This window comes from Oncorhynchus mykiss, chromosome 7 (genome assembly GCF_013265735.2).
Source record: "Oncorhynchus mykiss isolate Arlee chromosome 7, USDA_OmykA_1.1, whole genome shotgun sequence".
Lineage (NCBI taxonomy): Eukaryota > Metazoa > Chordata > Actinopteri > Salmoniformes > Salmonidae > Oncorhynchus > Oncorhynchus mykiss.
Window position 1 is genome coordinate 68,021,938 of NC_048571.1, and position 27,647 is coordinate 68,049,584.

A 27,647-nucleotide genomic window follows, 5' to 3' on the forward strand; every position below is an offset into this window, starting at 1 on the left:
TAGTTTGTTTACCACTTAAGAAATAAGAACATTTGATAACATACAGTAAATGGACAGGCACACGTGGTGCAGAGGAGAAGGTGGAGGAGGAGAAGCTGGAGAAGGACAAGGTGGAGGAGGAGAAGCTGGAGAAGGAGAAGGTGGAGAAGGAGAAGGTGGAGAAGGAGAAGGTGGAGGAGGAGAAGCTGGAGAAGGACAAGGTGGAGGAGGAAAAGCTGGAGAAGGAGAAGGTGGAGGAGGAGAAGCTGGAGAAGGAGAAGGTGGAGGAGGAGAAGCTGGAGAAGGAAGACACGGATGAAGAAGCTGGTGATACAGAGAAAGGGAAGGAAAGGTATATGAAGGTGGGGAAGATGAAGAGGTAGCACATATGGCTGATCTCCCAGCTGTAGGTCTGACCTTTAGATGTAAAGCAGATTGATGCTAGCCCAGCCAGACGACAACACAGTGGGGGTATAGCCAGCCAGGCCCTCAGTTATCAGGTCTCAAAGTGTGTGTGTGTGCGCGCGCGTGTGCGGGCAGTGGATGGCAAATTAATTGCCCGACCGACACTATTATAACTGTGGGAACTCTTTAAACAAATCTTAAATTTGTTATGCAGTAGCACTCTACTAAAAGTTGTCAGCAGCATGTCACATTTTCAATTTCAAGTAAACAAACATTCTTTCCTGACCTTCTTGAAGAGTCTGATGACATCCTCTCCGACGTGTGCTAGGCGGACAATGACGTTATTGTTGTAGAGGTCGCTGAGGGTAGCATGGTCTCTGCTCTCTCTCCTCGTCTGGTTCAGAACGAGGTACCAGCAGTTCACTGTTGACAGCAGGTTCTGGTCCTTCCTGGAAGAACAGGTTAGAGGTCACAGGTCAGAGTGTCATCCAAAAGGAACATCACAGTGTAGGTCAAGTGTCTCGTTACGATAAAAGCAATTTTGGGTGTAGAGTATGGTTGAAAATAAGTAATTTTATCCCCCAGTCGTTTAAACCGGTTAACAGTTGACCTCCACAGTATGGAACCATTACTATTCAACCAATAGTATAGTTTGCGGTCACTATCATTTAGCTTTTGGAATCTACCAGCGTAGGTTAACAGATACTATAGTGTAGAAATGAACAGCAGATAGAGTGAGGTGTTTATAAATGAAAGCCTGGAGGTGAGAGAAAGCCTGGATGTGGAGGTGAGATAAACGTTTAACACATTCTGTTAGTTTCCTGTAGAAGAAGGAAGTAGAACACGCTGAAAGAAGGAAACTAACTCTCACTATCACTGTCAGATAGTCTTTGGCTGAGTGTGCACCTCTCTTTATATAACCTCACATACGGTCAGACAGGCATCTTCTGCTAAGCAGGCTGAGGTAATAACCAGACAAGGGAAAAGATGTCAAAACAGAGAATAAAAGAATAAGGAAATAAGTTCCTGGTTTAGAGAGGTAAAAAAGACTAGCTTTAATGTGATGCTCCAGGTAGCCTAGACTACTCCACAGTCCACACCTCTGGGGCTCTGACTCTTTATGTCCAGGATCCTTTGATTAAAACTTCCCCATATCGTCCCAATCTGTGGTGGAGGATGTGAATGATTGATCCTAGACATACAACCTGCTGCCAGGAACTCAATTGGGGCCCAACTCAGCAAGTAGCTTTGCTCTGAATCAAAAGTAAACTATCTTGGCAGAATTATAGAGTCGGAGAAGTTGTTATAGAGCTGTCCATTGCAGATAACAGATCACTAGTACTAGGAGAGGAGCACCACTGCAGTGATCTTTACTGCACTGCAGCACTGGCACAACACTGCATGGGAACTGGAGATGCAGTGCACATCTGTTCATTAGTCGGTAGAGGTGACTTACTGCCTGACAATCCTAACTGGCACCCTATTCCCTATATAGTGCACTACTTTTGACCAGATCACTATAGATCCTGGTCAAAATTGGTTCACTAAATAATGAACAGGGTGTCATTTGGGACACAGTCCCTGTTTCCTAGCAGGGAGAATGAGCCACTACAAGGCTTCTGATGAAACATAGATAGACGATTGGCAATCATTCTGTATCACATCATTAGATTAGAAGCATATTGTATAATTCAACATTACCGGGAAGACAGAGAAAACAGCTTATTTAGACGCTGACTATTTCCAACCAACATTATGCGAAGATGAAAGATCTTAGTTGAATTTATGGACTTCATATATCTTCAAGTTTATTTAGAGTAAACTTGAAGACAAGAAGTCCATAAATTGCAGGGACAATTTGAGATTGTCCCTCTAAAAATACAATTACAATTGTCAGTGATGGAGGCTGGAGGGAAGGAGCGAGGCATGGATGGAATTATTAAATGTGGCGATTCAAACAGCCAAGTGAGTGCAGCACTCAGTGAGTCCTCAATCTGTCTGTGAAAGTCAGAAAAAAGAATGATGACCATTTAATGTGAGGAGGGAGAAACTGAGAGAGAGAGAGAGAGAGCGAGAGAGAGAGAGAGAGAGAGAGAGAGAGAGAGAGAGAGAGAGAGAGAGAGAGAGAAAGAGGATGGGGATACATAGTCAGATCAAGTGCAAGTGTGTGTAAGGATGGCTTGGCCAAGTTCACGTCTGCACTTACTGTACTGTGGCCACCCTCTGCGGGGTCAATGCATCCAGTTTTCAAGGGAATTGGAAAGGGAGTCCGTGACGAGGTTTCCGCTTTTGGATGTTAATAAAGCGACACTCCATCTTAACTCCTCCTCCACATTTATTGGATTGGTTCAACAGTGCAGAAGAGTTTTTTGTTCTCTCGTCAGGACCAGAAAGAAAGAAATACAACTTATTTTACACCTGCTACGTTAGGTTATACTGTGACTATACTCATTGAAATGATACTACTGATTGAGTATTCCTTGCTAATAGCACTGCACTACACACTATACTGTATTTAATGATTTAACCTCTTAGAGCTCTAGGGGCGCTATTTCATTTTTGGATAAAAAACGTTCCCGTTTTAAGCGCGATATTTTGTCACGAAAAGATGCTCGACTATGCATATTCTTGACAGTTTTGGAAAGAAAACACTCTGAAGTTTCAGAATCTGCAAAGATTTTGTCTGTAAGTGCCCCAGAACTCATTCTACAGGCGAAACCAAGATGATGCATCACCCAGGAATTAGCAGAATTTCTGAAGCTCTGTTTTCCATTCTCTCCTTATATGGCTGTGATTGCGCAAGGAATGAGCCTACACTTTCTGTCGTTCGCCCAAGGTCTTAGCAGCATTGTGACGTATTTGTAGGCATATCATTGGAAGATTGGCCATAAGAGACTACATTTTCCAGAGGTCCGCCCGGTGTCCTTTGTCTAAATTTGTGCGTAATCTTCAGGTGCGGTCATTTTCTCCTGGGATTCAGGAGAGAAAGCATGTGTCCAAGAACGATGTATCAATGAAGAGATATGTGAAAAACACCTTGAGGCTTGATTCTAAAAAACGTTTGCCATGTTTTCAGTCGATATTATGGAGTTAATTTGGAAAAAAGTTTGCGTTTTGAGGACTGAATTTATGGATTTTTTTTGGTAGCCAAATGTGATGTACAAAACGGAGCTATTTCTAATACACAAGGAATCTTTTTGGAAAAACTGAGCATCTGCTATCTAACTGAGAGTATCCTCATTGAAAACATCAGAAGTTCTTCAAAGGTAAATGATTTTATTTGAAGGCTTTTATGTTTTTGTTAATGTTGCGTGCTGGATGCTAACGCTAATGCTAACGCTAAATGCTAACGCGAAATGCTAACTCTAGCTAGCTACTTTTACACAAATGATTGTTTTCCTATGGTTGAGAAGCATATTTTGAAAATCTGAGATGACAGTGTTGTTTACAAAAGGCTAAGCTTGAGAGATGGCATATTTATTTCATTTCATTTGCGATTTTCATAAATAGTTAACGTTGTGTTATGCTAATGAGCTTGCTGATAGATTTACACAATCCTGGATACAGGGGTTTTTTCATAGCTAAACGTGACGCAGAAAACGGAGCGATTTGTCCTAAACAAATAATCTTTCAGGAAAAACTGAACATTTGCTATCTGAGAGTCTCCTCATTGAAAACATCTGAAGTTCTTCAAAGGTAAATGATTTTTTTGAATGCTTTTCTGTTTTTTTGTGTAAATGTTGCCAGCTGAATGCTAATGCTAAATGCTACGTTAGCCATCAATACTGTTACACAAATGCTTGTTTTGCAATGGTTGAGAAGCATATTTTGAAAATCTGAGATGACAGTGTTGTTAACAAAAGGCTAAGCTTGAGAGATGGCATATTTATTTCATTTCATTTGCGATTTTCATGAATAGTTAACGTTGCGTTATGGTAATGAGCTTGAGTCTGTATTCACGAACCCGGATCCGGGATGGGGAGATCAGAAAGGTTAACTGTAATAATCGACAATATGTGAGTGAATACGGTATGACCCCTGTTGACCCCTCTTGGAAGATCTACTTTTTAAAATTAGTCTTGAGGGGTATGTCAATATAAATTACATCTTAGTCTTGAGAAGTACAGGTATGTCAATATCATAGGGTGCCATTTGAGATGCTGCCATTGCGAAGGACAGCTTAGTCTGAGGAGTATGTCAACCAAAAGGACAGCTTGTTAGAGCTTCATGTGAAAGGCACTACAGGCTTTGTTAGCTCAGTGAAGCAGCAAAGAAGGTGGCTCCTTACACACAACCCAAACCGGCTGCGCGCGTGCGCCATCGTGCATATATTTGGCACATGGGTACCTGCGTCTATAAACCAATGGGAGAGGCGGGACTTGCAGCGCGATCTGCGTCAGAAATAGAACGGAGTTCTATTTTAGCCCTTGGCATCGCAGACGCTTGTTGGCGCGCGCAAGCAGTGTGTGTGCAATAATTGAATAACATGGATTTCTACGTTTATCTTGCGACGCTCGCGCACGCAACGTGTCCGGTCTGGTCAGCATGTCACTGTATGGCTGCCATCTTGCGAGCTCAAACCGGACTTTGCTATTTTGTTATTTATATTTACTTTTTTTTGCACAAAATGTCTCAGCTATGATTTCTTATGATCGACAAGAACTTTTGAACATAAGATCGGCAGATAATCACCTCAATTGCAGCTTCATTTTTCGACCCATCTGTAATTCTAACGCTATTTTCAGGCTATCCAAGAGGAAAAGCAGGTGAAAAAGAGCCAGGAGAGGGGAGCCCTGGTGAGATTCAGGCAAAGGGAAAATTGGCCACCTCTTCCCTACATTCTATTGGCTAATGTACAGTCTCTTGATAATAATATGGATGACCTCCAAATCGCGGATTTTTAGTCAATTGTTAATTGTTATTGTTAATCAACCCACAAGCAAGCACACAAGGCCCTCTCTCGTCCCCCCTTCGGCAAATCAGTTCATGACTATATACTCCTGCTTCCTACAAGCAAAAGCTCAAACAGGAAGCACCCATGACGCTCTCCATTGAGAAATGGTCCTCCGAATCAGAGGCTACGCTAGAAGACTGCTTTGCTAGTGCTGACTGGAATATGTTCCCGGACTCTGCGGATAGCATTGACGAGCTGACCACCTCCGCCACCGGCTTCATTAGGAAATGTATCGCCGATGTTGTCCCAACAGTGAATCAATCATAAGCCCTGGACTAAAACAGAGGTTAGCGATAAGCTAAAGGACAGAGCTACAGCACACAGGGCTATTGCAGCCAACATTGAGGTTATGGCTGAGGACACACCCAAGTACAAGAAGTTCCGCTATGACCTCCACAGAGCCGTCAAACAAGCAAAAAGACAATAAAGGAACAAGGTGGAATCCTATTACACAGGCTCCGCCGCCCATCGCATGTGGCAGTCTATTATGGAATACAAAAGGAAGACCCAACTGTGATCTGCCCAATGATGCCTCGCTGACCAGCGGATTGGGTGATCTTGCTCTCAGAGGCCGACGTGAGAAAGGTTTTTAATCCGGTCAACACTTGTAAGGCCGTGTGGTATTCCAAGGTGTGTGCTAAGAGCATGCGCAGAACAGCTGGCATGCATATTCACGGTCGTTTTCAAACTCTCCTAAGGCTACCTGCCACAATGAAGTGCTTTGAAAGGCAGGCTATGGCAGACATCAACTCCATCATCGCTGCAACAGACCCATAGATGACACAATCTCAACTGCACTCCACAGTGCCCTCACCCACCTAGATAAGAGGAATACTGTACATCTGTGAGAATGCTAGTCATTGACTTCAGCTCAGCATTCAACATCAAAGTCCCCTCCAAACTCATCATCAAGCTAAGGACCCTGGGACTAAACACCTTCCTCTGCAACTGGGAACTCTGCCACGCTGACCCTCAACATGGGGGCCCCACAGGGGTGTGTGCTTAGTCCTGTCCTATACTCCAGGTTACCCACGACTGTGTGGCCACGCACGGCCAAGGTGGGAAATGCCCTTTTTGGTCACAGTGGCTGGTGGATACCCACATCTTTCCCCTATGCTGTACCCCACCTCGCTTTTACCGCTGTAATGTTGAGATTCTTTCTTCCAGAGCTGACACACACACACAGACACACACTTAGGATTTTATTTATATAACTGCTCCCAAATGCTCTGTCCCCACCAGTCAATGTCAATCCTCAAAAAGTTATACAGCTGCACTGTTGATAGCATCTTGACTGGCTGCATCACTGCTTGGTAGGGCAACCGCACTGCCCTCGATCGCATGGAACTACAGAGGGTGGTGCAGGCAGCCCAGTACACCAGAGCTTCCTGCCATCCAGTACCTCTTTATCAGACGGTGACAGAGGAAAGCCAAGAAAATTGTTGAAGACTCATGCCACACAAGCCATAGACTATTCTCCGCTTCAAGCAGTGCTGAAGCAACATGTCTGACACCAACAGGCTCCTTAACAGCTTCTATCCCCAAGCCATAAGACTGTTAAATAGCTAACAAAATGGCTACATGGACGATCTGAGCTGACCCTTCTATTAGATTTGAATTATTACACTGACTCTGCACACTCACTCTATGCAAACTCACACTGACACTCCAACACACACACACTCTATACACACACATATACAATCATCATTTAGAGTACGCTGCTTGTACTTTGTTTATCATATATCCTGATGCCTAGTCACCTTACTCATATACATATCTAACCCTTCCACTCCAGTATCAGTGCACATTGTAAATATGATATTGGCACTATCCCTGGAACTGACTCTGTATATACAGTTGAAGTCGGAAGTTTACATACACCTTAGCCAAATACAGTGGGGCAAAAAAGTATTTAGTCAGCCACCAATTGTGCAAGTTCTCCCACTTAAAAAGATGAGAGAGGCCTGTAATTTTCATCATAGGTACACTTCCACTATGACAGACAAAATGAGGAAAAAAAATCCAGAAAATAACATTGTAGGATTTTTAACGAATTTATTTGCAAATTATGGTGGAAAATAAGTATTTGGTCAATAACAAAAGTTTATTTCAGTACTTTGTTATATACCCTTTGTTGGCAATGACAGAGGTCAAACGTTTTCTGTAAGTCTTCACAAGGTTTTCACACACTGTTGCTGGTATTTTGGCCCATTCCTCCATGCAGATCTCCTCTAGAGCAGTGATGTTTTGGGGCTGTTGCTGGGCAACACGGACTTTCAACTCCCTCCAAAGATTTTCTATGGGGTTGAGATCTGGAGACTGGCTAGGCCACTCCATGACCTTGAAATGCTTCTTACGAAGCCACTCCTTCGTTGCCCGGGCGGTGTGTTTGGGATCATTGTCATGCTGAAAGACCCATCCATGTTTCACTCAAAATCTCACGATACATGGCCCCATTCATTCTTTCCTTTACACGGATCAGTCGTCCTGGTCCCTTTGCAGAAAAACAGCCCCAAAGCATGATGTTTCCACCCCCATGCTTCACAGTAGGTATGGTGTTCTTTGGATGCAACTCAGCATTCTTTGTCCTTGACGAGTTGAGTTTTTACCAAAATGTTCTATTTTGGTTTCATCTGACCATATGACAGTGTCCCAATCTTCTTCTGGATCATCCAAATGCTCTCTAGCAAACTTCAGACAGGCCTGGACATGTACTGGCTTAAGCAGGGGGACACGTCTGGCACTGCAGGATTTGAGTCCCTGGCGGCGTAGTGTGTTACTGATGGTAGGCTTTTTTACTTTGGTCCCAGCTCTCTGCAGGTCATTCACTAGGTCCCCTCGTGTGGTTCTGGGATTTTTGCTCACCGTTCTTGTGATCATTTTGACCCCACGGGGTGAGATCTTGCGTGGAGCCCCAGATCGAGGGAGATTATCAGTGGTCTTGTATGTCTTCCATTTCCTAATATTTGCTCCCACAGTTGATTTCTTCAAACCAAGCTGCTTACCTATTGCAGATTCAGTCTTCCCAGCGTGGTGCAGGTCTACAATTTTGTTTCTGGTGTCCTTTGACAGCTCTTTGGTCTTGGCCATAGTGGAGTTTGGAGTGTGACTGTTTGAGGTTGTGGACAGGTGTCTTTTATACTGATAACAAGTTCAAACAGGTGCCATTAATACAGGTAACGAGTGGAGGACAGAGGAGCCTCTTAAAGAAGAAGTTACAGGTCTGTGAGAGCCAGAAATCTTGCTTGTTTGTAGGTGACCAAATACTTATTTTCCACCATAATTTGCAAATAAATTCATTAAAAATCCTACAATGTGATTTTCTGGATTGTTTTTTCTCATTTTGTCCGTCATAGTTGAAGTGTACCTATGAATAAAATTGCAGGCCTTTCTCATCTTTTTAAGTGGGAGAACTTGCACAATTGGTGGCTGACTAAATACATTTTTGCCCCACTGTACATTTAAATCTGTTTTTCACAATTCCTGACATTTATTCCTAGTAAACATTCCCTGTCTTAGATCAGTTAGGATCACCACTTTATTTTAAGAATGTGAAATGTCATTTTATTTAGTTCATCACATTCCCAGTGGGTGAGATGTTTACACAAGCTTCCTACAATAATTTGGGTGAATTTTGGCCATTCCTCCTGACAGAGCTTGTGTAACCTAGTCAGGTTTGTAGGCCTCCTTGCTCGCAGACGCTTTTTCAGTTCTGCCCACACATTTTATATGGGATTGAGGTCAGGGCATTGTGATGGCCACTCCAATAACTTGACTTTGTTGTTCTTAAGCCATTTTGCCACAACTTTGGAAGAATGGTTGGGGTCATTGTCCATTTGGAAGACCCATTTGCGACCAAGCTTTAACTTCCTGACTGATGTCTTGCGATTAGAGGTCGACCGATTATGATTTTTCAACGCCGATACCGATACTGATTGTTGGAGGACAAAAAAGGCGATACCGATTAATCGGACAATTTTTTTAAATGTATTTGTAATAATGACAATTACAACAATATTGAATGAACACTTATTTTAACTTAATATAATACATCAATAAAATAAATTTAGCCTCAAATAAATAATGAAAATTGTTCAATTTGGTTTAAATAATGCAAAAACAAAGTGTTGGAGAAGAAAGTAAAAGTGCAATATGTGCCATGTAAGAAAGCTAACGTTTAAGTTCCGTACTCAGAACATGAGAACATATGAACACTGGTGGTTCCTTTTAACATGAGTCTTCAATATTCCCAGGTAAGAAGTTTTAGGTTGTAGTTATTATAGGAATTATAGGACTATTTCTCTCTATACCATTTGTATTTCATATACCTTTGACTATTGGATGTTCTTATAAGCACTTTAGTATAACTTCCGTACCTCTCCTTGCTCATATCTGGGCTTGAACCAGGAACACAATGACAACAGCCACCCTCGAAGCAGCGTTACCCATGCAGAGCAAGGGGAACAACTACTCCAAGTCTCATAGCGAGTGACATTTGAAACGCTATTAGCGCGCACCACGCTAACTAGCTAGCCATTTCACATCACATCGTTACACCAGCCTAATCTCGGGAATTGATAGGCTTGAAGTCATAAACAGCAGAACTGCTGGCAAAACGCACGAAAGTGCTGTTTAAATGAATGCTTATGAGCCTGCTAGTGCCTACCATCGCTCAGTCAGACTGCTCCATCAAATCATAGACTTAATTATAACATAATAACACACAGAAATGCGAGCCTTAGGTCATTAATATGGCCGAATCCGGAAACTATCATCTCGAAAACAAGACGTTTATTCTTTCAGTGAAATACGGAACCGTTACGTATTTTATCTAACGGGTGGCATCCATAAGTCTAAATATTCCTGTTACATTGTACAACCTTCAATGTTATGTCATAATTACGTAAAATTCTGGCAAATTAGTTTGCAATGAGCCATCCGGCCCAAACTGTTGCATATACCCTGACTCTGCGTGCAATGAACACAAGAGAAGTGACACAATTTCACCTGGTTAATATTGCCTGCTAACCTGGATTTATTTTAGCTAAATATGCAGGTTTAACAATATATACTTCTGTGCATTGATTTGGTGTTGGTGTTTGGTGATTTGGCATTGGTGTTTATGGTTAGGTACACGTTGGAGCAACGACAGTCCTTTTTCACGAATGCGCATTGCATCGATTATATGCAACGCAGGACATTCGAGATAAACTAGTAATATCATCAACCATGTGTAGTTATAACTAGTCATTATGATTGATTAAGTTTAATGCTACCTAGCAACTTACCTTGGCTTCTTACTGCATTCGCGTAACAGGCAGGCTCCTCGCGAGGCAGGTGGTTAGAGCGTTAGACTAGTTAACCGTAAGGTTGCAAGATTGAATCCCTGAGCTGACAAGGTAAAAATCTGTCATTCTGCCCCTGAACAAGGCAGTTAACCCACCGTTCCTAGGCCGTCATTGAAAATAAGAATGTGTTCTTATTTTCAATGACGGTTCTTAACTGACTTGCCTAGTTAAATAAAGATTAAATTAAAGATTAAATTAAAGAAAATCGGCGTCCATAATTACCGATTTCCAATTGTTATGAAAACTTGAAATCGGCCCTAATAAATCGTCCATTCCGATTAATCGGTCGACCTCTACTTGAGATAATGCTTCAATATATCTACATAATTTTCCTGCCTCATGATGCCATTTGTGAAGTGCACCAGTCCCTCCTGCAGCAAAGCACGACCTCAACATGATGCTGCCACCCCCGTGCTTCACGGTTGGGATGGTGTTCTTCGGCTTGCAAGCCACCCCCTATTTCCTCCAACCATAACGATAGTAATTATGGCCAAACAGTTCTATTTTTGTTTCATCAGACCAGAGGACATTTCTCCAAAAAGTATGATTTTGTCCCTATGTGCAGTTGCAAACTGTAGTTTGTCTTTTTTATGGCAGTTTTGGAGCAGTGGCATCTTCCTTGCCGAGTGGCCTTTCAGGTTATGTCGTTTTACTGTGGATATAGATACTTTTGCACCCGTTTCCTCCAGCATCTTCACAAGGTCCTTTGCTGTTGTTCTGGGATTGATTTGCACTTTTCGCACCAAAGTACGTTCATCTCTAGGAGAGAGAATGCGTCTCCTTCCTGAGCGGTATGACGGCTATGTGGTCCCATGGTGTTAATACTTGCGTACCGTTGTTTGTACAGATGAACGTGGTACCTTCAGGCGTTTGGAAATTGCTCCCAAGGATAAATCAGACTTGTGGAGGTCTACAATTTTTATTCTGAGGTCTTGGCTGATTTATTTTGATTTTCCCATGATGTCAAGCAAAGAGGCACTGAGTTTGAAGGTAGGCCTTGAAATACATCCACAGGTACACCTCCAATTGACTCAAATGATGTCAATTAGCCTCTCAGAAGCTTCTAAAGCCATGACATAATTTTCTGGAATTTTCCAAGCTGTTTAAAGGCACAGTCAACTTAGTGTGTGTAAACTTCAGACCCACTGGAATTTTGATAGAGTGAATTATAAGTGAAATAATCTGTCTGTAAACAATTGTTGGAAAAATGACAAAGTAGATGTCCTAACCGACTTGCCAAAACTATAGTTTGTTAACAAGACATTTGTGGAGTGGTTGAAAAACGAGTTTTAATGACTCCAACCTAAGTGTATGTCAACTTCCGACTTAAACTGTAGCTTACCTACATTCTCGTGCTCTCCTTATTTCTATTTCTCGTGTGTTTTTGAACTTTTTTATATGCATTTTTGAGTACTGCTGAATTGGATTACTGCTTGAAGCTTGGAACTATATAGCCCTCAAACTCAACTCTGGACCTCGAAGCCAGTTCTACTGCATTTTTCCATTGTTTTTCATTGTAATGGAATTACACTGAGACTCAGACTTTAAAATGTATGCCAAACAAAATCCATTGATTTCAAAGTCTAACAAACCATACAACTCTAAGCATAAGGTACAGAGAACATTTAGCAAAAAAACCTTTGCTATAAGAACAGTGCAGATACAAAATTTGGTAATGACTGCCCCAACCGCACAATTTGTAATTAGAATTGCCCATATGATACTGTGTTTTATAGTAGGGAATGTGTGTAAATAAGCAGGGGATGACATCAAGACACATAAAAAGAGAAGGAGAAGATAATGAGTTTGACCTAGATGCGAAAGGCACAATAGTTTCTAGTGGTCTGAAGCCACAAGCTTTCTTGGCTATCCTGTTCTCTCTCTCTCTCTCCTTCTCTCTCCCTCTCTCTCTCTCTTTCTCTCTCCCTCTCCCCCTCTCTCCCTCTTTAGACTAATACAAGAAGATAGGATTACCAGACAGACAGTACACACACCTCCCTTTCTATCAGTATAAAATATATAATTGCTGTTCATCATACAGTCCTAATATACATCAAAAACACAATTACAGGGTTACCAGACAGAGAGAAGCCTTCACACATACACACACTCGACAGTACCCACTTAAAGTGCTGGTGTTCCCTGGAGGAGCGTATCTTGGCGGAGAAGCGCTCAGCCAGTTTGTCCAGGCCTCTAGAGTACTCCAGCTGCAGCTCGGCCTTGCGGCGGAAGAAGTCCTGCAGGTCCTGCAGCAGCTGTAGCCGGGATTCCGACTGCTGTTCAAGACAACGGAACTGCTCCACCAATTGGTTACGGATCTCTGCCAATTAGAAAGGAGGAAAGGACAGATTCAAAGAGGGGCAGTGTGAAAAGGTAAAAGTGTCTTGTAAGGGCAGGCATACAGGAGGTAAATGATACATTTCACAAAAATAATGGTAGGGGAGGCGAGGGCTAAAAGTAACACAGGGTCAGTAGTAATAGCTAAATAACTCAAATTAGAAACCACATAGAAAGCTGTTATTCAATTAGCTAATGCTTGGTTAGAAGTTTTAGTGTAGGAGTACCCATCAATTATTTGTTGTTTTAGTTTTTCGAGGCCTAAAGTGAATATTCTTGCCACCTCTTTTTTTATTTTTTTATTGACCTGTAGAACATTCCCCATTTACTATATCTAATCATATATCCTTTTGATCAGTAAGAAGAGGTCTTGTGATTGGTATAGTTGATGACAATAATTATTGCTGTACTTTCTCAAGACTCAGATTAGACTCAAATTAGCAATTGTAGGTCAGTTACAATTTACCCCTTACCTAATGTCTATGGTATTTTATTTACACATTCACATAATGACTTAAAATGTCACTTCACATAAAGTTTCCCAGTACAACTAAGATATTACCTTAGAAAAAAATGAAAAGTCAAATCCATACTTTTGAATGGTAATATCAAATATGGGCGATTCCATGCCAGCGTAGCCCCAAATTATTTTTGGGATCTCAGATTGTTCAGGTAATTCTCACATAGAAACTTCATTGGGAGGAAGGATGTTTGACATTATTTTTACATTTGTATCACAAACTATAACAACATTTTGAAAGTGGCCATTTTAGGCCCTTTTTAGACCTAGACGGGGAATGTGTGTGTCTGTGTGTCTGTGGGTTTGATCTTGTGGTCCTCCGCGAACGGCGATTGTTCTATGCTCCTGACTGGGGTGTCACGGCCTATGCTGTTTTGTGCTGGGCTCGCCATGATTGCTGTAGAATACTGTAGCCAAGTTGCTGGCCAGCTCAGGCCAGAGCCTGCAGACAGCAGAGAGAGAAAGCAAGAGAGCAGACTATATCAGCATCACCTCACACTGTGTCACTCAATCCACTGTAAGTCACTGTGGCACAGGTGTGGCTATGCTGACACCAGTGCTTTGGAGATACAGGCATTCAGTAACTACATAACCATGGTTACTATACAAAAATGTATTAATATTCCTTTTGGTAACTTCTTCAAACATATTATAGTGTATTGAAGGAGTTTGATGTCTATATGCTGATTAAATATATGATTATTTTTAATATCGATGTGAGACTGCAAGGGTTTTTACGTTATTGGGTCTATATATTCTACACATTTTGCCATGTGGCTGAGAGAACAATGTGTGGTTTTAAAGCAAATTTCCTGCAATTATACACATCTTGCCAAGGCTTATGATATCTGAGTGACTCAAACATTATAACAAAATCAATTGGGGCCCCATGCCATGACAAAAATACTCCTGAATGCATCATTTGGGGGATTTTACATTCTTCCTGAGAGTCAAGCTATTATTTTTGTGATTATCAGTTCTCAAATATGATATTATTGAGAAATATTTGGGTCCATTATCTTTTCTACATACTTCACATCTGTTTTTAGTCATTTAGATGTACACTAAAAACGTTTTACCAAAATCCTTATTTTTTAAATATTTAATTTAATTTTAAGAAAACATTATTTTACTGTTTGGACATAGGTGGCCCAAAAAAATGTGACGTCAGACTGCAAGGGTTTTTACATTCTATGTATTTTTAGGTAAAAACTCTTTTTTCCATATTAATTGGAGCAGTGAGTTTCCAAACCTCATAAATAGAAATCGCAGAACGCATATTTTAATTCAAAGAATGTGTACTTTTTTAGGATGACTGTCACGTTGGTATGAAGAGATTCGGGAGACAGGCGCAGGAATGCGTAATAAGTTTTTTTATTATACCCCAAATTCTGGCGTGCCGTGTAAAGGCACGGGGATGAAGACCAAACAAACACGTAACAAAAACACAGGGTTGAAACCCAAACAAAAGAGCGAGGAGAACCTCGAATAAATAACACACACGCACAATGATTAACACACGGGACGAGACCCGTAATCATCTGCGCAATCCACAAGGGCACGCAAACCAAAACACACAGCACAGGTACTCACACGCACCAATGGACATTGTAACAATAATCAACAGCACCATGGTGAACAAAGGGAACATATATACAAATACAATCATTGGGAATAGGGACCAGGTGTGCGCAATGAAAGTTCCAGAGGGATCCATGACAATGACAACTCTTTTTTTGTGGTCCCTCGCAGCACAATGTGTAGATCTCAGAGGCCTGACCTACATTCCATTCTCCATCCTATCTGCCTAAATCAGCAGACATGCATCTCACATGTAGGCTGCTACTGCAGCTATGAGCAGTCAAACACACACTCAAACAGACACACAAAGACGCACACACATATGTGGACACAGATAGATGGACAAAGACGCACATGCATACACACACTCTACACACACGCAGCTCTGTAAAATCATGTCCACACATCATCCAACTAATACTGTAAAACAAAACAAAAACAAGAAAATCTGTATTCTACATTTTAGATTCTGAAGATGAACAAATAGTCCAATGCAGTATTCCCATAATGTGGTGGTGAGCTTTTCTCTTCATTCCCTTAACAGAACCTGTCCAAAAATATGGAGATCATGACTGAGCCACTCCAAGTCTCCAGCATGGCAGCCTTTTTCTCATCATGCACTACTCAGCAAACAGACAGGAAGTCTGTAGAAATATATCAATGAACCAGATTCTTCTGCCCCCCCTGCATATGAAAGGCACTTTTGTTTACTTCTCAATGGCGTTTTTTTGTATTGATGAATAAAGTGTGTGTGTGTGTGTGTGTGTGTGTGAGCAAAAGTGTGTGCCCTCACTCTCTCAGCCGCCTTGTTGGAAATGTATCCACATGGTCTCCATGGCTGCCTAGTTGCCTGGATACAGGACCCTGGAGGCATCTCCACTGGTGTGGCCAGAGTTCCTCTTCTGTGTTCCAGTATGTTCTGTGTTCTGTTCCCACCCAGCAGCCCTTCTATTTATTAGCATATTGTGCTAGGACCAGGGGAGAATGACTGCCCGCTCTCATTGAAGCCACTGAAGTTTAAGGCCGACCGCGGTACTTCAGGCATTGTTAGCAGAAAACAGGATCCCCCATTATAGTGAATGGAAATCTCTTTGTGTTTATAAAAAAAGAAGACAATCATTGTACCAATAATTGGTTCTAATACACCAGATGAATGTCCTTGAACTGAAGGAGTTGTAAGGTTAATTTAGTTGCTAAAGGCAGCCTGCAGTACCCCGGTCAGCCTTCAACTTGAGGTACTCAATGAGACACTTCCTAGAGTAGTTCAAACTGCGCATGTTATGTGTCCATTAGACGCCATCTTAATCTACTTAATTTGGCTTCAATGCGCAATTAAGTCTTCACATAGGAATGAATGGTGTCACATGATCGATGGCTTTGTCCATTCATATATACAGTCATGGGTTGGGACAAGGGCACCTTTCTGTGCCTGTGTCTCAAATGGCACCCTTTTCCCTATGTAGTGCACTATGTTTGACCAGGGCTCTGCTCAAAGGTACAGCATTACATAGGGGAAAGGTTGCCATTTGGACAACAGCCAGAGTCTCTCAATAGACAATTAATAGCCTGTATCTGCTGCTGAAAGGAGCAGTAACAAAGTGTCAGGCAGCCTCGCAACCCTACTGTGTAAAAATAGAGTGGAAAATCAAATCATGTAATATATGTATATATCCCAAATGGCATCCTATTCCCTACATAGGGCTCTGGTCAAAAGTAGTGCACTATGGACCATAGGGTGCCATTTGGGATGTACTCCATGTTTATTTATTTTTATTTTTATTTTATTTCACCTTTATTTAACCAGGTAGGCAAGTTGAGAACAAGTTCTCATTTACAATTGCGACCTGGCCAAGATAAAGCAAAGCAGTTTGACACATACAACGACACAGTTACACATGGAGTAAAACAAACATACAGTCAATAATACAGTATAAACAAGTCTATATACGATGTGAGCAAATGAGGTGAGATAAGGGAGGTAAAGGCAAAAAGGCCATGGTGGCAAAGTAAATACAATATAGCAAGTAAAAACACTGGAATGGTAGATTTGCAATGGGAGAATGTGCAAAGTAGAAATAAAAATAATGGGGTGCAAAGGAGCAAAATAAATAAATACATTAAATACAGTAGGGAAAGAGGTAGTTGTTTGGGCTAAATTATAGGTGGGCTATGTACAGGTGCAGTAATCTGTGAGCTGCTCTGACAGTTGGTGCTTAAAGCTAGTGAGGGAGATAAGTGTTTCCAGTTTCAGAGATTTTTGTAGTTCGTTCCAGTCATTGGCAGCAGAGAACTGGAAGGAGAGGCGGCCAAAGAAAGAATTGGTTTTGGGGGTGACTAGAGAGATATACCTGCTGGAGCGTGTGCTACAGGTGGGAGATGCAATGGTGACCAGCGAGCTGAGGTAAGGGGGGACTTTACCTTTACCTCTACCTTACCTTTACATGTGAAGATCAAATGACTGGTTGATATTATAATGTGATCAGTGTGATAAAGATAATAGCCTCATGATGTTTCCCTTCCTAGAGCCCTAGCTCTAGTTATGTATAGAACAGTAAAGGCTATGGAAGGAGGGTACACTTGATAGCCACTATTCTCTGGATGCTGCAGGCCTCTACAGAGTTGAAGTACAGCCCTAAAACCACATACAGAATCAATGCACAGGTGAGAACTGTGAAACACACATGAACCACACTAGATGCACCAACTGTAAGTAGCTCTAGATAAGAGTGTCTGCTAAATGTTACTAAAATGTCAATTGTAAATGTATAACATAGCAAAATACTATTCTACAATACTATTCTGCAAGACCCACTGGTTGATGCTTATTTATAAAACCCTCTTAGGCCTCACTCCCCCCTATCTGAGATATCTACTGCAGCCCTCATTCTCCACATACAACACCCGTTCTGCCAGTCACATTCTGTTAAAGGTCCCCAAAGCACACACATCCCTGGGTCGCTCCTCTTTTCAGTTCGCTGCAGCTAGCGACTGAAACGAGCTGCAACAAACACTTACACTGAACAGCTTCATCTCAATCTCTTCATTCAAAAACTCAATCATGGACACTATTACTGACAGTTGTGGCTGCTTTGCATGATGTATTGTTGTCTCTACCTTCTTGACCTTAGTGCTGTTGACTTAGCCCAATACTGTCTGTACCATGTTTTTGTGCTGCTACCATGTTGTGTTGCTACCATGTTGTTGTCATGTTGTGTTTCTACCATGCCGTGTTGTCACGTGTTGCTGCCTTGTTATGTTGTTGTCTTAGGTCTCTCATTATGTAGTGTTGTGTCTCTATTGTTGTGATGTGTGTTTTGTACTATATTTATTGTATTTTTTTATTTTTATTTTTAATCCCAGGCCCCCGTCCCCGCAGGAGGCCTTTTACCTTTTGGTAGGCCGTCCTTGTAAATAAGAATTAGTTCTTACATGACTTAGTTAAATAAAGGTTCAATAAATAAATACAACCACAAGGCCCTAATAGTTGCATTATTGTAGGAAAGCGTAATGTAATGTAATGTAGGGCTCGTTGTTTCTACCTTAGAATAAGAAAATGTGATCTGATTTAGTCAAATCAGGCACTATAGTAGTTTGGAGCAATGTTTATTTTATTCAATGGTGAGTTCAGACTAATATCTCTAATTGGTAGCTGATGTGTTTTGCCAAAATGACTCAGATGTTCCAAAGCCCATGGCACAGTCAGTGAGACTTCATTAATTAGTGCACAAAGCCTGTCTGCCTGTCAAATGCTAGGGCCCATAGGGCTCTGGTCAAACATAGTGCACTATGTGGGTTATAGGGTGCCATTTGGAACGGATCCACAGTGTTTGTTTTCGTCAGTAAAAGCTGAGTGGCTACAGCTCTGGTCTGGTGGGTTTCACAAGGATTTGAACCCAAATATGAATTACTCCCAGAAACCTGAGGGTAAGTTTAAAAACAGAATGAAATATGAAGAAAAAAAAAACAGAAAGAAAGCCTCTGGTTGCTTAAGACAAGTCAGTTCTCTGGACTGAGTAGAGGGTGGATGTTTACAGCTGTTGTTTCACCACACACACAGTTGGATTCGTACGGATATAATTACATGTATTTTGGTGTGCAATGTGGATGCTTGTGCAGCAGGTACAGTACATATATACAGTGTAGATATGTTGTCCTGTAGCTAATGTGCTTACATATATGGAGGTATTTTCCCAAATAGAAAGTGATTTCTATCACCACGGCTGTAACCAGTGTCTCTGAATCGGTCTTTCCATTACTATAATTGCAGACACCTATTAAGTCAGTCCAGTGTTGCATCCCCCCCCCCCCCCCCCCCCACCACATCATCATCATAAAGCTTTGATTATTTTGTTCAGCTGTTTAGTGTTCGGGCAAAAACCAAAATGTGCACTCAGCGGGGGCCCCAACACCAAGTTTGGGAAAACCTGAAATAGGGAGTAGCAGATTTGTTTAGAGATACAGTAATACAATAATGCACTTTTCTCCTTCCCACAATTACTGTAGTAGCTAGTCCTGTTCTGTCTGTCTGGGGCTCAGCTGCTGTGTTGCAACATCTTGACCGCTGTCTGGTCGCCATCCAACCCGGCTGCCTGTCCAGACTCCTACAGAAACCTGAGGTCTGCTTATCGTGAAAATAGCTTTGGCTAGTAATAACCCTGCTGCAGAGCAATGTTCCCACTAAACTGTGCACGTGCGTGGCAGCCCACTTCCTCCAGGACTGCCACGCAGAAGAAATGCCATGCTGCGGAGACACATACGAGATTGGCACCAAAGTTCTGACACTTTTTAACAGACCGAACACAGTGTCGGGAAATGGCGGCGAGTAGATGATATGGAGCTGGAGGATGAGAGTCAAGGATCTGAATGGTTGGTTGTGGAAAGACATAGGAAGAAGAGAGATCATGATATTGAAAGCAGTGGAGCGTCTAGTAAAGAAAGCATGAAGAGGGCCAAGGTAGGAAGCAAGAGTAATGATGTGTTGGAGTAGAAAGTGGTGATAGTGTTTGATGATACCACAAGGCCTCACTTATCCGACTAACTAATGCCGTAGAGAAAGAGGTAGGTGAAGTGAAATGAGCTTGGTTAATTGGAAATGGTAGATTGTTAATATTGTGTAGTAGCCGGGCTCAGCAAAAGAAGATTCTGAAAATGGAAACGCTTAATTGGAAGAAAATTAAAAGCCATGTCCCTGGTGCTTATGCTAGATTGAAGGGAAGTCATCCCTGGAATCCCAATATCTAAGTCCATAGATGATATTAAAGAAAATGTGAAGGAAGCAAAGTAATTGAGGCCAAAAGGTTGATCAGCAGAAAATAGGGTTAAAGAAGTGAACGCTTATCAGTGATGCTGAGGTTTGAGAAAGTCTTGCCGTGAAAAGTACCGGGAAAAGTACAGATAGGATTCCTTAGTTTAAATGTTCAATAATTTGTCCCATTTGCACTGCTGTGTATTAAATGCCAAAGAATGGGACATGTAGCTGATCAGTGTAAAATATATAAAAGATGTGCCAAGTGTGGAGGGACGCATGATTACGGTGAATGTGGAAGCAATGTGAAGGTTAAGTGCTGTAATTGTGGGGTAGAACACACTGCAGCATTTGGTGGATGCCATGTACAGAGAGAGGCTAGAGAGGCTCAGAGGTATAGCACCATTCATGATGTATCATATGCAGAGGCCGTAAAAACGATTGGTAGAACTACAGTGCGGACTGACGGAGCTTACATGGACAGAAGTGGACCTACTGTCGGGGATGGTGCTTCTGATGGTCTGACAGGGTTTCGAGGCCTGTTCAGAAATCTTGTGCTCATGAATGTGTGGTGTCAAAGGTAAGGTTATCAATATGACTCGGGTTGTGGAAAGCAGAAATGCCAGGTTGAAGGTTATTGTGGAGATGGCAAAAGAGATATTGGGAGTATCATATGTTACTGTTGAAATGGTTGTTGACATGCTGAACAGGGTTGAGTGTTTCAGCATGATATAGATCAAGTTTAATGGGTTGGGGAGGGTTTTTGGGGGTGAGGGTGTGGTAGAAGTTAGTTTAGTTAGTTAGTTAGTTTTTTCATGGTAGTACAGAATTGGGCAGATCATGATCGATCGTGCACTGGACTGCCATGATTTCATAGATGAAGAAGAAGATAAGATATTTAACTTCACTGAGTTCACCCCATTAGTTTGCACTACATAGATCAAAGTTTTTTCTGTGATTGTCACGACTCCCACCGAAGGTGGCTGCCTGTTCGGGCGGCGCTCGGCGGTCGTCGTCGCCGGTCTAAGTCCTGCTGTCTCATCCCGTTGCCCAGTCTCCCTACGGCCCCACAGACTGGGGAGGCCCTGTTTACCCACGTCTTCCGGCACTACGGGGTGCCTGAGGACATTGTTTCTGATCGGGGTCCCCAGTTCACGTCCAGAGTTTGGAGGGCGTTCATGGAACGTCTGGGGGTCTCGAACAGCCTGACCTCGGGTTTTGGGCAGGTGGAGAGAGTGAACCAGGATGTGGGTAGGTTTCTGCGGTCGTATTGCCAGGACTGGCCTGGTGAATGTGCGAGGTACGTCCCATGGGCGGAGGTGGCTCAGAATTCCCTCTGCCACTCCTCTACTAACATGTCACCGTTCCAGTGCGTGTTGGGCTACCAGCCAGTCCTGGCCCCATGGCATCAGAGCCAGACCGAAGCTCCTGCGGTGGAGGAGTGGGTTCTGCGCTCGAAAGAGACCTGGAGAGCCGTCCAGGAATCACTAAAACATGCTGATGGACGGCAGAAGAGGGGCTTTGACCGGCACCGCAGTGAGGCGCCCGTTTTCGCACCGGGGGACTGGGTCTGGCTCTCGACCCGAAACCTGCCCCTCCGCCTGCCCTCCCGGAAGCGGGGTCGCAGTGTGTGGGGCAATTTAAAGGTTACAGCTTCCTTCTTACTATTGTATTAACCCCTCGTTTTATGCGTCTCTCCTCAGGCCGGTGGTGGCTGGTCCCCTGCAGGAAGGTGAGGTGCCGGAGGTCCCTCAGCCCCCTCTGGACAACGAGGGGTCCCCGGCGTACACTGTACGTTCTATTCTGGACTCGAGACGCCGGGTGAGGGGCCTGCAGTACCTCATGGACTGGGAGGAGTACGGTCCAGAGGAGAGGTGCTGGGTACCGGTGGGGGACATCTTGGATCCATCACTACTGAGGCAGTTTCACCGCCTCCATCCGGATCGCCCTGCGCCTCGCCCCCTGATCGCCCTGCGCCTCGCACTCCCACCGAAGGTGGCTCCCCTGCCTGGGCGGCGCTCGGCGCTCATCGTCGCCGGTCTACTAGCTGCCACCGATCCCGTTTTCCTTTTCTGTTTGTTTTGTCTTATTGGTTGCACCGGTCTCTTATTTTGTTTTGATTCAGGACTTTTAAGCCTGTTAGGCCCGTCTGTTTTTGTGCGGACTTGTTTTCTGTTAGTCGAGGTTGTTGCGTGTAGTGTTCCTGTCTGTTTGTGCCCTGTGTTGGGTTGGACAATTTTTGATTATTCGCCTGCTGTTTTGGGGGTTCATATTGGAGGCCGTAATAAAGTCCGGTTTCCCCATTATCGTCTGCTCTCTGAGCTTGACTCCACACCCACCACTCCAGGCTTTGTGACAGTGATTGAATCAACATTATAACAGCCCCTTTTCAATGCAACAAACAAATCTAACTTTGCAAGATTGAGTCTGTGATTTTGTTATAGGCAGTGGCAGAGAGCAACGGAGTAGAATTCTATTGGCATGGGTAGCCCATGAGCGGTCTTTCAGTTAATGCGCATTTCAGATCAGTTCAGATAAGAGCACAGTGTGCACATTTTATTTTTATTTAACTAGGCATATCAGTTAAGAACAAATTCTTATTTACAATGACAGCCTAGGAACAGTGGGTTAACTGCCTTGTTCAGGGGCAGAATGACAGATTTTTACCTTGGCAGCTCAGGGATTCGATCTAGCAACCAACCGTTCAGTTACTGGCCCAACTTTCTAACCACTAGGCTTGCCATGTGTTGATGTTCTTTGCTAGTTAGCAAGTTATTTGCTAGTTAGCAAGTTATTAGCCCAGTTATAGATACGTATGGGGAGTTACTGCTTCCAACAAAAGCACAAAACGTGTAGGCTACATTTCAAACGGTCTTTTGCGACAGGCTTGAATTTGCAAATAAGTCAACAGGCAGAGGGGTAGCCTACATTGTGGGCCAGTGCCAATCTCTCTGGGCTTGTCTCGCTCTCCACTGTTATCCAAGCGTGGCTGATCACATGACACCTAACACAGACTGACACTCCAACATAATTTGGCACAAAGTATGGCAGTGAGGCAGTTTCCTGTGAATGCTTGTCTTGGGTGATCAGTAATAACTATAGTACTGTATGTTTTTACACACTCTTTGGTTGAATTCACAAATTCTAATTATTTGTGAGTCTGTGGGGAAATATTTATCTTTAATGTGGTCATACATTTGGCAGGAGGTTAGGAAGTGCAGCTCAGTTACCTACTCCTCTCTGTCAATTCCACCTTAATCTGTTGCTGATTTTCACATTGATTGTTGATGTTACCATAGCAGCAGACATACAACCAGAAGTGCAGAAGGAGAGAGGAGAAGGGAGAGGGAGGGTGAAAGCATAGCACACAGAGTGGGTGGCAGGCTGCAGTATAGGTGGTAGCCTATACTGATCCCAGGTTTGTTTGTGCTCCCTATGGTAATTGTCACGTCAAACACCATAGGAGTTGGCAAGACAGAGTTGGCAAGACATTATTCCAATTAAACCATAAGTCATAGCACGTTTTCATTATGAATAATAATGATGAGCAGAAGGGTGTTAACTGGCCCAGACAGTCATGGAATACAGATGTACATGCATTATTTTACCTTTATTTAACTAGGCAAGTCAGTTAAGAACAAATTCTTATTTTCAATGACGGCCTAGGGGGTCGTTCTGCCTGTTCAGTGGCAGAACGACAGATTTGTACCTTGTCAGCTCAGGGGTTTGAACTTGCAACCTTCCGGTTACTAGTCCAACGCTCTAACCACTAGGCTACCCTGCCACCCCATTATGGGGTGGGGACAGACAGGAGGAACACATGCTACACACACAAACACACCCTCTTCATTCTTCTTCCTACAATAATCAAAGGAAACAAAACTGCAATAATGTCTTCCTCTGTGGCAAGACTACTGTAAATAACAGGCACCTTTACTTACTAACATATTGCGCAACTGTGCTGCAACATCACAGTTGTTTTTACGACCCAAGGCGCCAACAAGGCAGTTTGTTTGTCGTAAAATGTGTTGCTCTTACTTTATCTTCCAATCTGAAAGATCTTTTGGTAAAAACAGATCTACAACAATGTTTCCTGAATTGCCATGGCTTCTATGTGCTTATCTATCTATGAAATGTATGCATGCATCTAATTAGATCAAACCAAATGAAGCATTTAAGCGTAAGACCTAAATGGATTGACTCCAAAAGAGTCTAATGACATTAGAGGGAGTGTTCTCTAGGCACGGAAATGACCCATGATCCAGGTCAACTAACCCTCATTCAGTTGAGTAGGAGTGGGGGGGTACTAGCAGATAGTGCTACTGAGGGTAGACGGCAGTGCCTTGCTGCATGCAGTACTTCCAGAGGTTTGTTTAACGGCGTGTGACTGGAGTCGAGCTGGTCGACTGAGGTTCTTTGGAATGCATGCAAATATGTGTATGGAAGCAAACCAAGGTTAGCTAACAGACTGCAGCTGGGTTCCACTTCCAACACACTAGAAACTGTTTTCTCAAGTCTGGCTAGTATACAGTGCCTTGCGAAAGTATTTGGCCCCCTTGAACTTTGCGACCTTTTGCCACATTTCAGGCTTCAAACATAAAGATATAAAACTGTATTTTTTTGTGAAGAATCAACAACAAGTGGGACACAATCATGAAGTGGAACGACATTTATTGGATATTTCAAACTTTTTTAACATATCAAAAACTGAAAAATTGGGCGTGCAAAATTATTCAGCCCCTTTACTTTCAGTGCAGCAAACTCTCTCCAGAAGTTCAGTGAGGATCTCTGAATGATCCAATGTTGACCTAAATGACTAATGATGATAAATACAATCCACCTGTGTGTAATCAAGTCTCCGTATAAATGCACCTGCACTGTGATAGTCTCAGAGGTCCGTTAAAAGCGCAGAGAGCATCATGAAGAACAAGGAACACACCAGGCAGGTCCGAGATACTGTTGTGAAGAAGTTTAAAGCCGCATTTGGATACAAAAAGATTTCCCAAGCTTTAAACATCCCAAGGAGCACTGTGCAAGCGATAATATTGAAATGGAAGGAGTATCAGACCACTGCAAATCTACCAAGACCTGGCCGTCCCTCTAAACTTTCAGCTCATACAAGGAGAAGACTGATCAGAGATGCAGCCAAGAGGCCCATGATCACTCTGGATGAACTGCAGAGATCTACAGCTGAGGTGGGAGACTCTGTCCATAGGACAACAATCAGTCGTATATTGCACAAATCTGGCCTTTATGGAAGAATGGCAAGAAGAAAGCCATTTCTTAAAGATATCCATAAAAAGTGTTGTTTAAAGTTTGCCAAAAGCCACCTGGGAGACACACCAAACATGTGGAAGAAGGTGCTCTGGTCAGATGAAACCAAAATTGAACTTTTTGGCAACAATGCAAAACGTGATGTTTGGCGTAAAAGCAACACAGCTGAACACACCATCCCCACTGTCAAACATGGTGGTGGCAGCATCATGGTTTGGGCCTGCTTTTCTTCAGCAGGGACAGGGAAGATGGTTAAAATTGATGGGAAGATGGATGGAGCCAAATACAGGACCATTCTGGAAGAAAACCTGATGGAGTCTGCAAAAGACCTGAGACTGGGACGGAGATTTGTCTTCCAACAAGACAATGATCCAAAACATAAAGCAAAATCTACAATGGAATGGTTCAAAAATAAACATATCCAGGTGTTAGAATGGCCAAGTCAAAGTCCAGACCTGAATCCAATCGAGAATCTGTGGAAAGAACTGAAAACTGCTGTTCACAAATGCTCTCCATCCAACCTCACTGAGCTTGAGCTGTTTTGCAAGGAGGAATGGGAAAAAAATGTCAGTCTCTCGATGTGCAAAACTGATAGAGACATACCCCAAGCGACTTACAGCTGTAATCGCAGCAAAAGGTGGCGCTACAAAGTATTAACTTAAGGGGGCTGAATAATTTTGCACGCCCAATTTTTCAGTTTTTGATTTGTTAAAAAAGTTTTAAATATCCAATAAATGTCGTTCCACTTCATGATTGTGTCCCACTTGTTGTTGATTCTTCACAAAAAAATACAGTTTTATATCTTTATGTTTGAAGCCTGAAATGTGGCAAAAGGTCGCAAAGTTCAAGAGGGCCGAATACTTTCGCAAGGCACTGTAGTGAGCTAGTGCTACAATAGGAAATTAATATGAAAGCAGGCTGAGTAATTCCATAATCATTAATTGTCAAAATACCATATACTGTACATGCACTCATGCAAAGACATCGGTGCACAGAACAAGGGACTGTGGTCTATTCCAGTCTGAACTCCTTACCTGCTCCATAATCACACTGTACTGTACTATATAATCACACATTACACCATTAATGGCGGCTGGTTTGGGTTAATTCTGACACATACCAGTTAACGCATCATTCATAGGAAGTGACTGGCTTGTTAATGAGTGGTTGGACCACATACCATACATACAACATCCAGTGTCATGACAAGGTAACTAATGACGTCATCTGTCATGACATAGCCAGGTATAGCGCCATTGACTAACATCATGGTAACATTATGTCGGTTGGTCCTTCAACAATGTTGAAGTCAAATTCTCCCAAGAAAGTAGCCTGGTCCCAGATCTGTCTTTCCAACTCCTATGGTCAATGTTGGAGCTGTGACATTGACCGTAGGAGTTGGCAAGACAGCACAAACTGATCTGAGACCAGGCTACCAAGAAAGAACACATAATTGTCAAGAAATCTGCTGCAGGTCCATAAATGGAGGACTGACAGCTGACTGCACTACAGTAAATGCTGTTGAGTCAGCTACCTACTCAGCACTATTTGACCCCGATGCCAGAGTGTAGCTCTTGTAGCCCTTCTTACACCCAACTAAACTGATCCCAGACAGCCTGGCAAATGAGCTGTCAACTTAAAAGCTTTTCCTGAAACTCACACGTCCTCTCACACCCACAATCACACATACGTACACAGACATTGATTAACGCAGGCATGCACACACACATGCACGAGCGTACAAACAAACTGTGGAAGGACCACCAGAGGGCAGGCTGGGCTCATGGATAGTAGCCCAACAAGGCATGGGAGACAAGGTAACCAGAGGCAATTAAGCACAGCTGACGGTACTAATGACATACTCTCCTTCCCCTCGAAGAGAGAGGATGGAACCAGCAGAGAGGGGGGAAAACTATCTCTGGAAGATGGCCACCGAGAGAGAGGAGCTATCCAGGAAGAACCACTAAGACGGTGACAATCCCGTGACTTTTTGTTGTAGTT

General features: G+C 42.8%; 1 protein-coding gene across 9 annotated transcripts in view; it reads right to left on the bottom strand.

Moving 5' to 3' along the window:
- The window catches only part of LOC110528336 (SLIT-ROBO Rho GTPase-activating protein 3), an 89,300-nt gene that overhangs the window by 51,929 nt on the left and 9,724 nt on the right, over positions 1–27,647 (bottom strand). For 8 of the 9 annotated variants that reach the window (XR_005052647.1, XR_005052648.1, XM_021610330.2 and 5 more), the window contains exons 2-3: positions 12,814–13,009; positions 671–833 (exon numbers count right to left, since the gene is read on the bottom strand). Coding sequence is in view for 6 of the 9 variants with exons in the window: in XM_021610330.2 (XP_021466005.2) it covers positions 671–833; positions 12,814–13,009 (359 nt within the window). In the remaining 3 variants the exon portion in view is untranslated. Of the gene's footprint in view, positions 1–670; positions 834–2,590; positions 2,913–4,382; positions 4,784–12,813; positions 13,010–27,647 lie in introns of those variants that run through there. The other variant, XM_036983910.1, reaches the window with a different exon arrangement.